Below are 17,454 nucleotides of genomic sequence, written 5' to 3'. Positions count from 1 at the left end.
CAAATGCAAAGAATTTTTGTGCACCAGGACCCACATTTCTGGGTCCACCGCCCGTCCTGTCCTCTCCCAACCACAGGCTTCACTAGCCCCATATGGGCTCCCATTTTAGCATACCCGCAGGACCCCCACACCTGAATCTGTGTTTTGGCTCGGTGAAAAGTGAAACCCAAGCATGAAGACAGTGCCATAGGTCGGTCACAGGCCAGCTGCCAGAAATTAAATAGTGTATTGGGAGAAACCCTAGTTCAAGGCTGCAGGCTACTGGGGGCTTTGCCCTCTGCTCACCATTGAAGGGCAGAGGGCATACTGGGAGGCAGCTTCCACAATCTGTCCCCTTTCAGACATGGGTCCTAGAGTCTTTCCCTTGAACTGCTCATCTCGCCGGGTCACCACTGGCCATCCTTATGGAGCACCAATCAGCCATGGGCATGAATGGTGACAGGAGGATTGGGCGGCCTTTAGTATGGTTTAAAGGGTTGGCCATGAGCATCCACAGTTGGATGTGGCCAGGTGTCTGACTTCAGTGGCCACCTGCATCAACTACAGAAATCAGTGTGAGTCCAAGGTCATGGGGTCAGCAGAGCCACACATTCTTCCCCCTTTCATGAGTCATAAAATGAATACAGTGTAATTACTTTAGTAGAACTGTGAGTATAAAGAACATTTAAAGGTGTTGGAGGAAGAGCTGAGGTTTTGTAAGAAAAGGACAACATTCCTGAAGCTTCATTCTCCTTCATATTTACTGCTTGTGATGAAACCTAGAAGGGGCTTTTGTTGAGAATGGTTGGTGACTTACCTTCGCTAAACTTCTCTGAAGATCAAGGAGTCATTATCTGAATTGTCTGTGATATTTTGAAACCTAGCCCACCACTACCCCCCAAAAAACAACTGGCCATATTTATCTAATAATTATGCCCGTTGAAATTACACACACAGCATGCAATAGGTTAATAAGAAGTTTCTGCTGAGTGTGTGTGTGGCTCTGGGTGTGTGTGGCTCTGGGTGTGTGTGGCTCTGGGTGTGTGTGGCTCTGGGTGTGTGTGGCTCTGGGTGTGTGTGGCTCTGGGTGTGTGTGGCTCTGGGTGTGTGTGGCTCTGGGTGTGTGTGGCTCTGGGTGTGTGTGACTGGCTCTGGGTGTGTGTGACTGGCTCTGGGTGTGTGTGACTGGCTCTGGGTGTGTGTGACTGGCTCTGGGTGTGTGTGGCTGGCTCTGGGTGTGTGTGGCTGGCTCTGGGTGTGTGTGGCTGGCTCTGGGTGTGTGTGACTGGCTCTGGGTGTGTGTGTGTGTGTGTGGCTCTGGGTGTGGGTGTGTGTGTGTGGCTCTGGGTGTGGGTGTGTGTGTGTGGCTCTGGGTGTGGGTGTGTGTGTGTGTGGCTCTGGGTGTGGGTGTGTGTGGTAGTAATTGCTGTCTGCTGAGCTCGTCCGTAGGGTACAATAGGTCTCACATTTGCAAGAGATTAAGCTATTGGCAATGTAAATGACAATGCCATTTATTTATCGGTTTTCAAAACCAACACATAAATACAAATGTTGTCATTTACAATGCCAATAGCTCTAACTTTTCCAAAGGCGAAACCGTTGCATTGTAAATGCTTGTTTTTTGATGCACCCATCTGTTCTCTGTGAGAATGCCCCAAGTGTGGGAAAATTCTACCACCTTCGTGCTTACATTTGTGTGGAAAAGTATAGACCATGCTGAATAATCCCCAGGTGCATTGACTGTGTCTTTGAAGCCTCCATGTAAACCCCATACCCTTGTTTGCTCATCAAGAGGTGAAAATGCCACCAGATTATCTCATTTTGTCACCATCCAAATTTCTTGGAACCTTTTTGACTGTGGGAGCCTTGCATGGAATTACGACCAGCAGAGCAATCCCTAGGAAACGCTTGGTTGAAAACATCTTGAGAGATATGAGCCATATTAAATCATATGAATGTTATCACAAGCAGATGTGTCCAATACAAATGTTAAAACTGTAACCATCACACCAACATGCCAGGTCTATTGGCTTTGCCAATGCTTGTTTGCTTTGTGGAACATTTTCATCATGTTTTAATTATGAAGTAAATCAGGGGCGACACCTGTCAGTCAGGAGTTACGCTTTTTTTTTTACCTCCCGATTTATCCCCAGACACTAAATTTTGACAAGCTAAAATTCTTAATCAGCTGTTTTTTTTTTTCATCCATAACTTTATAAAACTTTGTAAATGTTTTGCGGCTTTCAACATTCAAATACATTTATAAACAAGCTTTGGAAAAGCTAAACGTCTTGCTTCAATTTAGTTATAAACCAGGCTTCTTTGCTTTGTACCCATGTGCTGAGTTTTTGTTGTGTATTACATGCAGATTTGCAGGTGGTGTGGTGCTTTGAATACACTCACACTCTACCAATTACACTGGCTGTTGCCATCATCATTCTGTCAGTCCTACCATGACCATCTGCCTTCTGCCTACACAAGATCCCTACGAAAACAAACCTGACAAAAAATGTGTGTGCACTAGATGAACCTATACTAACATCTGCAAATTTCAACCTCCTTAGGCTCAGGGAGTCTTTAATGTCAGATACGGTGACTGGAGAAGTGCTTTTGTTGTGAAGTGTAGTGAACAAACAATGCTTCCCATCAATTTGAGGATTTGACTTGATTTGACTTTTTCACAGTTCGTAGCAACAAGCTCCTGAGGGAAGCTTTTCAGTGCCATTGAATTGTACTGAAAGCCCCAGTGCCAGCTTTGTACAGCATGCTGTACAACTAGACTTCTATAGACGTTAGCCACATAAAGGAATGATTGCACTAGCTTCCATATAATCTTCTTACTAATTCCTATGGTAAAAGAGAAACCTGATAGATTTAGTCCATCTCTAGTATAGTTATGTCACTCAACATATATACATCTTGATGTTGTAACCAGTATTTTTCCTTTGTGTGTACCTCCTATACAGCAGCGGATCTTTGTACAGGATCAACAATTCCTCAACCACCATATTCCTCCCAGGAGTATAAATCTCCGGAAACTTGGTGGACAATCGTTCCACAATGGGCCATATTTTGAACACCCTGTCATGGTCTGGATAGTCCCGGGCAATGTTGTACACTTATCTCTGAAATACCTGTATCTGAAGTTTGCATGTACAACCTGTTTGGGGTAGAAAGTCTCTGAGGAGGATTATAGTTCATACCGTGTATATTTCATAAGTCCCAGTGGTAAACTACATCCTTTTTTGGAGGCAATGAAAACTGGTAGTTGTCTCATCCCTTTTGTTTTCTTCTGCTTTTGGTGGTAAGGCAGTTAGGAGCCAAACAAACATGCCATAGAATCTCTAACCTGTAGGTGATAGCACATAAAAGCACTTCACACAAACCAGTATTGGTATTTAATAGTAGCTACATTTATTATTATAAATTAATATACTACAAACAGTGTAAGAATGATCACTATAGTTAACAAGTTGATGAACAAAATGGGTAACTGCGAGAACGCTAGAAACATACCAGTCATGTCATTATACATTCCTAATCTGTTAGTACACCCTTAGCCATGTATTTATTGGCTCATTACCCATGTATTGATTAGCGCATTACAGCTTAAATATACTAGAATGTTTTATGCGAAGTCATGAGAAGCCCCCTGACTTAATGCCTGAAGTCTGAGTCCCATCTTTAATCATCCCTTTAGGAAATGGTCCAACTGCCGTGGCTAGCTCCAGTCATTGGTATCGGTTATTCCTTTTCCATATATTTTGGTCCAGTATCTTAACTTATTCCACCCACCCCAACTCCCTGCTCCTCTATTGTTCGCCACAAAACTGTCTTAATATACTAATTATTGTTGACCAAGTGGAAGAATGTCATAACCTGCTTGAGTCTTTGTCCCTAGTAAATAATGGCCCTACCCAACTCTCATTAGCAATGATCAACATTTCATACTGCGCAAAAGATATTGTGTATCAAGTTGCAAATATATGGTGAGCTAAATAGTGTTTTTCTTTTTAGGTGTGTACTAGCTGTGAAGATAATGCCAGCGCGATTGGCTTTTGTGTGGAATGTGGGGAGTGGCTGTGTAAAACATGCATAGAAGCTCACCAGAGAGTAAAGTTTACCAAGGATCACATGATAAGGAAAAAAGAGGATTTCTCAACGGGTGAGTGCTTTACTAAGGAAATGAAACAATGTGACTTCAGATACATTTGTCATCCATGCTTCACTTATAAGCATCTACTTAGCCTATGCTTTAAAAATGTATATATCAAAGCATCTCTCCCGAGCTACCGCGCTCCTGATAATGATCAAACTCATTCTCGTCAGAATAAAGCACGTGCTTATACACACAAAAGTACCGCATATGATCTCCTTTCCAGCACACTAAGAAACTGAAAACCTAGATGGAAGGTGGCACACCAATCCTGCAACACGGTGTATCACTCCCTCATTTTTCTTTCACAAAGGTGCAAGTACGGCCGACGCGTTTCAGCAACAGCCTTCCACAGGACTAACTATAATGCCCGGGTAATCTTTGTGTGTGTGTATACATATATAATATGATCAGATTTCACTCTGACCAAGCAATTGAAATTCAGTATTGATAGTAACCTGATCCTACTATAACCTACGCCCCTGCAATGCTCGGCTTAGACCTCGCATATTACATCACTCATGACCTGGTCATTGATTTCACCGATTGCTTCTCACTGGTTACATCATCGAGTGAGTGGGTGTCTGAATGGCTCTGAGTGAGTGACGGTTTGTAAGTAGTTGTTTGGTTAAGTGCGTTGGTGTGAATGGCTGTATTGAAGACCGAGACCCACTTTTTTTTCCAGGTGTCTGATGCACTTTGACAGACCGTGCCATGGGTCCCTTCCAATCAGGTTTCCATGTGATGTGTACTTTCCCAAAATGATACCTTTGTTTCCACAATTGGCACACCTCTATGGGCTGCAGCCTATATTGTGCCACCCTCTGAGACCCCTCACCTAACACATACACACTGCCATTGCAGACTGTGTGTTTTGGTGCAGACAAAACTGAAAAGTCGACATGATACAAATCCCTGTGTGCCATGTCCACAAACACCGCCTTTGCCGTAGGCAAGTCACTCCTCTAGCAGGTCTCACAGCCCTAAGGCAGAGTGCCCTATACCACAGGTTCATTCTAAGACTTTGTAAATGCAGTGACCCCATATTGAGTACATGGGCTGGAAGTTTGTCATTATGAACTCCACATCTCCATGATGTATTTACTGAAAGCTAAGAAGTTTGGCACCAAACATCTCCTCACAATAAACCCACACTGATACCAGTGTTGGATTTATTGGAAAATGCACTCAGAGTGCATCTTAGAGATGCCCTAAGCAAAACGACCATCACACTGGTGTACAGCTGACTGGTCTGCACCAACTTGCCGCACACATACATGTTTCTGATCCCCTGAGCAGAGAGCTCTTGTGCTCTCTCCGGTCAGGAAGAAAGCCTGCTTGGCTGGAGCTGCTTTACACCTACCCTCTAGCAGAAAAAGTATTCAGGATGGCGGGCCTCAAAGCCTTCCAGCCCTATGTAATGCTAGCCAGGGCCTCTCCAGCCTGTGGAGTTGTCCGCCACCCCTGACCAAGCCCCAAGTTTGGCGGAATGGTCTGCTTGAAGATTGGTATCAGTCGAGGTGTCCCCCTCTCTGCCAAGACCAGCCCTAAGGTTCCCTGGATCGAGGTGATCCCCTCCTTAGGAAATCCTCCATTAGTATTCGACCCGGTCTGGTTAGGGGAGGGCCCCTCCCCAAAGGGAGGGGACATTTAAAGGGTGTAGTCACTCTAAAGGCAAGAAGCCCATTGGCTACCATCTGCCACCACCTGTATGCCCTCAGATTCATTTATTAGGGGCACCCACGAACCTTGGTTCTCTGATTTCTACAACCTACAAACAAAGACAACTCTGTGCCGCAAAGCTTGATGACCACGTATGACACCAGTTTGAAGAGCTTGCGGAGAAAAAGACACCTGTCCTGTGGCCAATGACTCTTCAACAAAGAGAAGATCTTCCGAGGACAGAGGCTCTGTCCAGAAATCTCCAACTTCAAGGACTCCGGATCCAGGCAGATCCACAACCCTTTCCCACTCTGCACCTGATGCTCACAGCCAAAGTCTGAGTGGCTCACCTGCCCAGAGACATCTTCCCAGCAGGTCCGAACAGTGACTTCATCGTTGGCTGACCTCTCCTGTACCCAGCGAAGTCACCTGCAGCCTCTACACGAAGGGTCCCTCTCACCAGCTCTGGTAAAGAAAACCCAACACCCAAAGTCCCACCTGCATTCTTAACCCCTGACCTTAGGGAGCCCAGCTGTCAGTGACCAGACCTTACCCTACATCCCACCTTACCTGTCCAGCATGTGGCCACCTTCAGCCAGCCTTCTGGCCCGAGCCTACAGCCTCTTTTTGTGACAGAGATCCTCCATTCGTTTGCGCCCAATGCTGATTTGCACCCTGATGCCCCATGTCACTCATGGTGTAGCTTTGGTGGCCTCTTCCCTCGCCTTAAGCCCCGAGTCATGTGCCCTTAAATCATGAGTACCTACCTGTAATCTCCACTGTGTTTGGTGCCCCTAGTCTCTATTGACTAACATTGGGCTCAGTGACTCCTTCACCCAGCAGCCCCAGTTCCGCTGTTGGTGCAGTATCTGCCTTAAACTGAACCTTGCCCAGTGTTGGTCTAAACCCCGGAAGACTGAAACAGTAACTCGTATGCTTACCTGTTAATGCATATACCAGTTTTCCTTCCATAGGATTGCATTTCTCTTACTGCATTTAAACTGTTTATCTTTTACAACTGATAAGTTCTACTGTTATTTGATTGACAATACAAAAATATTTCTACTACTGTGAAGCACTTTAACTGCCTTGCAAAGCAATTCCTGCTGTATACTAAAATGTTTTATTTCTATTCTTAAAACTGTTACTTACCTGCAACTGAGTTCCTTTTGGTTCTAAAATAAAATAACAAAGTAATATCTTTTTATACAAAACAATTGCTCTTGGATTCAGTCTTTGAGTGTGTGTAATTATTTCTTGCCTGAGTTTGTACAGCAAATGCTTAACCCCTTGCATGCTGGTGACGAACCCCAGCCGTCACGCTCCGCGGTGCTCGCATGCGGATGACGGCTTAGGTTCGTCACGGCCCCGCCCTGTTTGTTTGTTTACCGCACAGCAGCGGAAATGGGCTAGCATCCAAGGGGTTAACACAGCCCTCTGCTAAGCTGAACTGCTCAAACATACTACCACTAATTAAGCTTTTAGTATTAATAACTTTAACCTCTGTATGCCTGTGGGGATCCACTGGACTCTGCGCTCACTAAACCTTACTTTGATGTAGTATATACATATCCAGCGTCCTACAATGGGTGAGTAGGGAGATGTGGGAGTGCTTGTATGGATGTGTGAATGTGTATGTAAGTTTTATAGGTGATTGAGAGGCTATGTTGAGAGGCTGTATGAGTGAGTGGCTTTATAAGTGAATAAGTATGTGAGTGGTTGTGTGGGAGTGTGAGTGGTTGTGAGTGGCTGTGTGAGTGTAGTCATGAAAGTGCCTCTGTGGATGAGTGAGTGGTTATTTGAGTAATTTTATGGGTCTGTGAGTAATTTTATCGGTCGGTGAGTGGGTATATGAGAGGTTGTTTAGGGGAGTGGGTGGATCTGTGGATGATGTACTCTGATATTTGACTGTCATGAGTGATGCAATATGTGAGGTCATAAGCAGTGCATTGCAGGTGTGTAAGCTATAATTGGCTCAGGTAACTATAACTGCTGAATGGCTGTGGTTTAGTACAAGTGAAATCTGAGCCTAATTATGAAATTCCTGTAATCCTTGTGTTTTTCAGTGAATTGTAAGGCTTTTTAAAAAATATTGTTAACTATTTCATCCATGGTAACCTTTGTTTTTTTAATTAGAATTTCTACGTTTGTATGTTTTGTCCTATATGTAACCTGTACCCTTTCAAAGCAAGTGTTTTTGTGTCTCAGTGGATGTTTTGTGTGTCTGTGTGTGTCTGTGTGTGTCTGTGTGTGTCTGTGTGTGTCTGTGTGTGTCTGTGTGTGTGTCTGTGTGCAGGGCTCGACAAATCCGAAAAATTGTACTAGTCCTGCAGGTCTAGTACCATGGAAAATCCCCTCGACCTGACTCCAACCCACTTGAGCTCCGTCTCTGAATACGGAGCAAAAGTGACACGATAACAAGATTTAAAGGCATGTTTATTGCTCATTTCCTTTGTGAGCAATAAAAATGCCTTTAAATCGTGTTATCTTGTCACTTTTGCTCTATTTTTAAAGACAGAGGACAAAAGTTAGTTTGATTTCCTACTCGCCAGAAAGGGCGAGTAGGACCTAAAAATGGCTCGTCCTCATCCATTCTCCCTCGCAAATGCGAGCGGGCGAGTGGATTTGTCGAGCCCTGGTGTGTCTGTCTGTGTGTGTCTGTGTCTGTCTGTGTGTGTCTGTGTGTGTCTGTGTGTGTCTGTGTGTGTCTGTGTGTGTCTGTGTGTGTCTGTGTGTGTCTGTGTGTGTCTGTGTGTGTGCCTGTGTGTGTGCCTGTGTGTGTGCCTGTGTGTGTGCCTGTGTGTGTGCCTGTGTGTGTGCCTGTGTGTGTGCCTGTGTGTGTGCCTGTGTGTGTGCCTGTGTGTGTGCCTGTGTGTGTGCCTGTGTGTGTGCCTGTGTGTGTGCCTGTGTGTGTGCCTGTGTGTGTGCCTGTGTGTGTGCCTGTCTGTGTGTGTGTCTCTCTCACTCTCTCTCTCACTCTCTCACTCTCTCACTCTCTCACTCTCTCACTCTCTCACTCTCTCACTCTCTCACTCTCTCACTCTCTCACTCTCTCACTCTCTCACTCTCTCACTCTCTCACTCTCTCACTCTCTCACTCTCTCACTCTCTCACACTCTCACTCTCTCTCACTCTCACTCTCACTCTCACTCTCACTCTCACTCTCACTCTCACTCTCACTCTCACTCTCACTCTCACTCTCACTCTCACTCTCACTCTCACTCTCACTCTCACTCTCACTCTCACTCTGTGTGTGTGTGTGTGTGTGTGTGTGTGTGTGTGCAAGTGGATTCGTGAGAGTTTGACTTTGGTTCCAGTGTCGAGTGCGTTTACGAGTGCCTCCATGAGTGGGTCTGAGAGAGTGCATGAGTGGGTCTGTGCTGGAGCAATCGTTTCATCTGTTTCCCTGCCTGCATAACAGGGGGCAGGGAAAGAGGTGAAAACTCTGCTTCCAGTTAGTGGGAGCAGTTGACAGCTTGCGCTTGCTGGGAGCAGAGTTATTGTTTGCCCTCGATTTGGCGGGAGCTGTCAACTCGTGCAAAGCAAACAGCAATCACCTGAGGATAGGCAACCCTGGAGAAAACAGGATTCAGCCCTGGAGAATGGAGGTCTCCAGGGCCATTAGTGGTTACAGAAGTGGGGCCCAGGTGGCCCCCACGTATTCACTATGCTCGGACTGACCCCCAGGAGTGGGTCGTCCACTGGGTGGTTTGTGGCCCGGGAGATGATCTCTGCACCACCCCTCTCATTCTTTAAAATACATTTGGCCCATGGAGATAGTGGTCCCTAGGAACTGGTGGCGGAGGGTGCCACCCCATTAATATTTCTTTTACCCCTTTGAAGGTGGTGGTCCCCAGAGCATATGTAAGGCCCCAGGAAAGGGAGTGGAGTCCGTGTGGCCCCCCTCATTTTTAGATCTTGCCTGAGCCAGCGCGCAGGTGCTGCTCTGAGAAGGCTTCTTGTAACCACTTAAAACTCTCTGTGTGGGTCTCACTCCACACACCTTTGACACATTGGATTGGCCTTTGCATGTGGCTTATAATAATGAAAGCACGCAAATGGCAAAAGGTGGGTGGATGTCCCCTGCCTTTCCTCATAACTTTCACTCCCAAGGCATTAGGGTCTCGGGGGGGGGGGGGGGGGGGGGGGGGGGGAGCGGAGGCGCGCATACCTCCCTGATTGTTATCTCGTGTTTCGTGGCTGCGCTTGTTATTTTATTGCTCCCTCAAGCCGCTGCTGTGCTCTGTTCTGCTGGGCCCACTCTTGAAACCTTCCTATCTCTGGTTTGTGATAAGATATCCCCTCTTTCACACACGCACTTCAGAAAAAATTTGAAAATGCTCCATGACAAAAAAAAACTCGCTGTGTCTTTATTGCTCAATCTGCTCTCCGAGGTCTTAGAGCTTGGCAGCTCCGCAATACCATGAGAATTTAAATAATTTATCTATGAAGTCACTAACATCCCATGAACCGGACACTCACCTGGCTTCTCAATCTTCAGGGACGCGACCACGCTGGCTTTCACTTCCTTCTTTTTTCCCTGTGTTTTTAGAATATCCCATCCTTCCTTCCCCTCTTCCTCTCCTCTCTCATCACTTTTCAAAAAGATCTCAGGATAACTTCGAAAACCGCTCTTACGTACCGAAAACCTTATGTTGAAGCACTTTACCACACTCTCCCATTAACCTTCTATACACTCATTCATTCAATGATCTTTATTGTGGTAAACAGGCTCACCACCTGGGGGAGCCGTTCCACAGGGCACGACTTAAGCGAATCCTTAAAAATAGGCATCAAACTTCTCAGTTTGTTACAAGAAACAGAATGGTGCATGTATTGAGTGCCCGCATTAAAAAAATTAATTGGTTTCTTTTGGATCTTTGTGCACCCCACCGTGCACTTTTCGAAGTTATGCCCCATCAACCCACTTTATTTGCCTCCTGCCCCTTTGCACTCATTTCACACTGAATATTTAAGCAAATTATCACAGCTCTTAACTGTCACTCAGTCACCAATCCTTCCTCAGGGGCTCAAAAAATAAGAAAGCTCCCTGAGGCAGAAATGGAAATAATGCATTTTCACCGTGCTAGGATGCTTAGCCTCAGTATAAAAGTTTGTTTTCGATATAAACATAAGAGCCCAAGGGGGGAGGGGTGGGGAGGCGAGGCATGTACCAAAACTGTTGTCCGTAGCGCTCCGCTTTTTTTTCATATGCTTTCACGCACACCATACCCACTTTTGGGGACATTTTTAAAACCCCTCACCGCCTGACGCAAACAGCCACAATACTTATTTTATCTTTGGAAAGTAAATAAAAGGTTGCAACACGGTATAGATGTTTATCGGTAACATGAGATCCCCCCTCTGAGTTTCTCTTACCAGCCCCCCATCCACCCCACCATCATAACATCAGTACACACATATTTCACACGCAGAGGTCACAAAACAGAAGGAGGGCAGGGTCAATACAAATAATAAATAAATTTAGAGACCAGCTTCAGTTCCCTCCCTGCAGGCTCTTTCTCGGCTCCGTCAAATCAGGGAAGAAGTCTAATTCCTCACTTCAATTAAAAGTAGGCCCAGGAGGGTGGGCCCTGCGTGGCTCTCTGAATCCCCCCCCCCCCCCCAGACACCAGAAAAACGTTTTCAGGGAGGCTTGAAAATTATACATTGTCTTACCATGGGAAAGATGAAACAGAAGTCTTTCGCAATGCTCAAAGCCGAAGTTTGGGAATTACAGGGTGCACCATGGCATTTCATGTAGTTACGGTCTACACTAGAAGGATGGGCTAACTTCGCTAATCCGTCAATACAAATCCCATCCTCCTCGCCACTCTAACACATCGCGCATGGGCACATGTACATAAAACCAAAAACTTTGTGAAAAATCTACAGTGCAATAAGATTACCCGCTTTCCCATAACCCCATAATTTACAACTCTTTTCTATGTATTTTGGGGGGTACTACACAAAACTGTTGGGTCTTGCAACATACACTTCACATAATACCACTCAGTGCCACATGTTTACATGCCACATATTTACAGACTACTCAATGCAACATAAATACACAACACTCAATGCCACATAATTACATGCCACATAATCACACTGTACTCAATGCAACATAAATACAATCCACATAATACCACTGTGTGACATAGTTAGAAGCCACATAATTACACTCTACTCAATGAAACATAACTTCACATAACTCAGTGCCACGTAATTATATGCTACGTAATTACACTCCACTCAATGCAACATACACACCAAATCATACCACTCAATGCCACATAATTACAACCCACATAATTAAACAATACAAAATACAACATACACTCAACTTAATACCACTCATTGCTACCTAATTACATGCCTGATCTTTACACTTTAATCAATGCAACATAAATATACTCCACATAATACCACTCACTGCCACATAATTATGCGTCACATACTTCCACTCTATTCAATGCAGCTAAACACTCCACATGACACTATACCACATAATTACATGCCACATAATCGCACTGTACTAAATGCAACATAAATACACTCCACATACCACTCATTGCCAGATAATTATGCGATGCAATTACAGTGCACTGAATGCAACATACACACCAAATCATTCCACTCAATGACACATAATTACAACCCACATAATTCACTATACTAAATACAACATACACTCCACATAATACCATTGAGTGCCACCATAATAGCATGCCTCATATTTACACTAATTAATGCAACATAAGAAATTCTTTATTTGTTTTTTTACTACCATAAAATAGAACACTTCAAATTAGTACAAAGCAAGTTAAAAGACGATTTCACGATAAAATACATCATTATATCTGAATATGTACAATATTTTTCTTACTCATTAATAACTATGTTCACGATAAAGTGCATCATTATGTCTGGATATGTACAAGATTTTCCAACTCATTAGTAACCATATTCACAGGTTCAGTGTCCCCCCCTTTTTTTTTTTTAAGAGTGTCAATCAAGGTTAAAAACTTTACCCTTCAACAAATTAAAATATTTGATGACCCCGCGGGTAATAATCTGCCTACAAGTACAAATATTAAGCTCCTTTAAAATTGGTTTTAAAAGCGTTCTTCTCGCTTCGCTGACTGTAGGGCAGACAAACCTCAAGTGGCACGTGGGCTCCTTATGATATCCACATAGTCTACAAGTTGCGTTATGATAGTTCAATTTCCAACTTCGTTGCAAATCCTTCGTTTTGTATACTCCAAACCGATACAGCATATACTAAGTTGCGTTTTGATAGTTCAATTTCTAACTTCGTTGCAAATCCTTCGTTTTGTACACTCCAAACCGATACAGCATATACTTCTTTTTTAGAAACAATCTGAAGTGTCTTGTGGTTTTAGTTTTACATTAGAATTTATCACTGCCCCAGAATGTTGTCTTTAGGCGACAACATTTTTGTCGTCTAGGAAAGATTTTTTTTTGCGGTGCCATTGCACACACTGTTGAACGCCACCCTCTCCATCTTACCGTCCCATGCCTCTTGAATGTCCATTTCCACCAGAGCTGTTCTTAGGTGTTCACCCCATGAATACGGTTTTTTTTTTAATCAAACTGGGCCCTTATTTCTGTCCAGCATAGATTGATCAGGGTACCGGGTTCCGAAGAGCGAAGTTTCCAACAAAATTTCACAAAAACAGATTGACTCTGGAATTTCTGGTTTTGAAGTCCAAGTTCCAGGCGAATCTGTGCTGGTGACCCTGCTCTGAGGAGCTTAAAAACAGCTTTATACACTTTTGTCTGTAAATCGTTTAAAATTCCGAATTCCCGACCATACCATACTTCAAATCCGTAAGCCAGTGCTGGGATTAATTGTGCTGCCATTGTTTTTTATAGGAGGACTATAAGACTGGCAACTCAATTTTATTTGTAGCTGTTTAAATGCAAAAATTAAGGTTTGTGCCTTTGCTCTTATTGCACTTTTCGGATCCGTAAAGGACATGCATCGCCCTAAATTGATGCCCAAATACTTGCAAGTGCCAACTTCCTCTATTTCTTTACCCTTGACGAGCCACTTGAATTTTTTGGGTCTTGGGCCAACTAAACGCACCACCTTTGTTTTTTTCCTATTTATCTCCAGCCCCTGACGTTCGAAGTAGTTAGTCAGGTGGTCAATAACTCTTTGTAAGCCAATAGGGGTTTGGCTTAGGACCACTATGTCATCTGCGTATTGCAGATACTGTATGTGGTCCTCAGCCATATTCGGGGGATGGCCATTTACTTTTGACAAATGGTTGTTCAGGTCTGCAAGGAACAAGTTAAAAAGGCTTGGGGCTAAAACACACCCCTGTTTCAGGCCATTTTTTTTATATCGATCTTAGATGATGCTATGCTACCATCTCCTAGCTTCACCTGGGCCCTCGTTTCACTATGGAGGGCTACTATGGAGTTAATTAGCTTTTGTGGTACACCCCATCCTTTCAATTTTGTCCATAGTCATTCACGTGGGACTCTTTCGAAAACAGATTTTAAATCTATATATTACATACAAAGATTTTTTTTTAATTGTTTTTTCCGTAAGGAGTGCTATAGCTAACAAGTTTGTGCTTGTACCCATTCCTAACCTAAAACTGGTTTGATATTTGGGAATTATACCTTTCTCCTCCATCCATTCCTGTAGATGTAGTAATAAACAGGAAGCATAACGTTTTGCATCAACATCGAGGCTATGAGCCTGTAATTACTGGGCTCATTGCGATTACCATTTTTATATATAGGATGAAACATGCTCCCTCTCCAAGAATTAATGAACTTGTTTTGAGAATACAAATAATTAAAGGGCGGAGTAAGAAAATGTGCCCAAAAATCTGCATCGTGAATGAAGATTGCGTTTAGAAGCCCATTAGGCCCTGCAGCTCCCTCAGTTTTCAATTTTTGTATTACTTCTTTTAGTTGGTTGTTGTCAAAGTCAAAGTCAAAAGTTTATTTGTTCTGGTACTCAACAGAGGACCACAAAATATATTATACAAATTACATGTAAAAAGAAATTCAATTTTGTCAATACAAAGATAAAAACGTTTTTAGAAATTTATACAAGTTAAAACAAACAAATTCATTCGGAGGTTGCTTGCAAAGAGCGATAAGTTCTCTCACTGTCGTGATTCTACATGAGCAATATATTGGTGCTAAAAATCTAGTGCGGGCAGAAACTACGATCTGGTTCGGACATACAGATAGAACATGTTCCAGAGTCTGATCACCCCCCGCACACAATGTACATAAAGCAGATTCCCCCGAAAACCATCTTGAGGTAAATGAAAGTAAGGGAAGGATGCCCAGTCGAAGCATAGCAATTGTTCTCCTTGCACCATGTGTTAAGGTTAGCCCAATATAAGGCCGACTCTGTTTAAATTCTAAGGAATCAATAAATGGTTTATAAGTAGATAATTTGGTGCAGTGTCGAGAGTCCGTTTCGTAACTGAGCTTTGGGGTGAAGCATTTTAAAAATAGTCTTAGTTGTGCTGGTGACCAATTTAGCAGCATTTCAACGGTAATATTTGCTACACTAAATGCTTCAACCATGTTCTTTCTGAAAACTTGCTTTTTAGCATCATACTCAAAGGTTTCTTTTTTCAACAGTGCTCTTAATGTGTTCTCTTTTGCGTGCAATAAGTTGTAGGCCCACCTTATTACATTTGCAATTGCTACTGCATAGGAACTTGTCACTGATAGTTCTAGTCTCAGTGCTTGGACAGGAACTGCATCTGATAGTTTCACAATTTTTCTTAAGATCTTCCCCTCTTTTCGATCCATAAAAGCCCATTGTTTTATGGGGATGTACTCCGTCGCGTAAGAAAGTACAGGAGATATTTTTACTTTATATAGGTTTATCAGAGAGGAGAAGTGTCTATTCCCTGTTGCGCTATAAAGTCTCAGAAGGGCAGCGACATGTATATCTGATTTCCTTGACAAATTGTTAAGTTGCACGTTGTTAGATAAGTTTTTTGAAAGGATCCTGCCAAGGTAAGGATAATCCTTAACTTCTTCTATCTTTTCCCCTCCTAATCTCCAGGAAAATTTTGCGCTTTGTTTCCTCCCCGAGAAAGCCAGCACTTTTGTTTTTTGAATGTTTGGGACTAGATAGTTTTCTTTAGAGTATTTGTGCAGAATGTCAAGTGACGTTTGTAGTCCAAAGGGGGTAAGATCCAACAACACTATGTCGTCGGCATACAGTAAAGCAATTATTTTTTGGTCAGCAATTTTTGGAGGCAGATTGGAGCCCAATTGCAGGTAATGGCACAGGTCACTTAGGTAGAGGGAGAATAATATTGGGGCTAGGAGGCACCCTTGCTTTAGTCCATTTTCATTTTTAATTTTTTCAGTGTAACCTCTTTCTCCCCCCATTTGAACTTGACACCAAGTATTGGTGTGTAAGCTAATTATAGATTGTAGTAGTTGTTCGTTTATGCCAAGTTTCCTCAATTTTTCCCACAATGTTGGTCGGTCTACCCGGTCAAACGCTGTAGAATAATCTATAAAAGCAGCGTATACAACCTGATTTTTTTGTGTTATATATTTGTCCATGATGGTTTGGATAACTGCGATGTTGTCAGTTACCGAATGTTTAGGTCTGAAACCTGCTTGAAACATCGGTATCTGGCCAGTCGTGAAGGCCCATTCTTTTAGACGGTGTAAGATTTCTGCTGCGAATACCTTGCCCACGGAGTCCATAAGTGCTATTTGACGGAAATTACTTGCCCGGGTTTTACTTCCCTTTTTATGGATCGGAATGATTATACTTCCCTGCCATGATTTTGGAACTTGGCCAGTATCTAAGATGTAATTAAAAAGGGGATATAGCAACTGACTCCATTCCTTTGGGGCGATTTTTAGTGCTTTGATCGGTATCTGATCAGGGCCAGACGCTCCTGTTGATCTTGCTTTACGTATGTTTAGTTCGACAGATGTTGAGGTGATTTTACTTAATGGAAGTTTATCTTTTTCTTTATTGTAGACCCCACTACTTTCCGATGGAACTATTACGTTTGGTCTGTAAAGATTTGTCAGAAAACTTTCCCAGGCATCCGGAGGGACCGGTATTGATTGTAATTTCTTTTTGGATCCCGTAAGTTTTCCTATTAGATACCAATATTTGCGCTGGTCATTCTTGTTTGCCGCAGTCTGAATATCTACCCAATTACGATCGTGTAGGGGTTTTTTATATCTCAGGTTCTCGTGTCTTAATTGATTTTTGATTTTATTTATGACCTTTTTTATTTCTGGAGTGGGATTCATATATTGGGCGCGTATGTATTTGTTTAGTTTTTTCTTCACTTCAGAGTTCTTAAAGGTGCGCTGATTTTTATCTTTCTTCTTACCGTTGCCTGCTGAATCCTTCGCTGTCATATTAAGGATGAGAGATCTGAACTCTTTTATAATGGATTCAAAATTTTCAATGGGATTCTCTGAGTATATTCTCGTTAAAAGTTGTGAATGGTCAATCAGAGACGTAATTTTGTCGATGGTATGAGAGTTCCAGAATATGCGTCTCTTTTCATTGTTTACCACTACATTGCTTTTTTGATATATTATGTGACAGGCTGCAGAAGATTTAGGTAACCAGTCTGTTGTCAGGTGCATCATGGTATGATCGCT

At 43.1% G+C, this 17,454-nt stretch overlaps 1 protein-coding gene across 3 annotated transcripts in view; it reads left to right on the top strand.

The window, feature by feature from the left end:
- Window positions 1-17,454, top strand: part of TRIM33 (tripartite motif containing 33) — a 505,710-nt gene that overhangs the window by 103,071 nt on the left and 385,185 nt on the right. For all 3 annotated transcript variants that reach the window (XM_078644393.1, XM_078644394.1, XM_078644392.1), the window contains exon 3: window positions 3,997-4,144. In XM_078644393.1, the coding sequence (XP_078500519.1) occupies window positions 3,997-4,144 (148 nt within the window). The remainder of the gene's footprint in view (window positions 1-3,996; window positions 4,145-17,454) is intronic.

This window comes from Lissotriton helveticus, chromosome 5_1 (assembly GCF_964261635.1).
Source record: "Lissotriton helveticus chromosome 5_1, aLisHel1.1, whole genome shotgun sequence".
Taxonomy (NCBI): Eukaryota; Metazoa; Chordata; class Amphibia; order Caudata; family Salamandridae; genus Lissotriton; species Lissotriton helveticus.
This window is presented reverse-complemented; position numbering and strand designations above follow the sequence as displayed.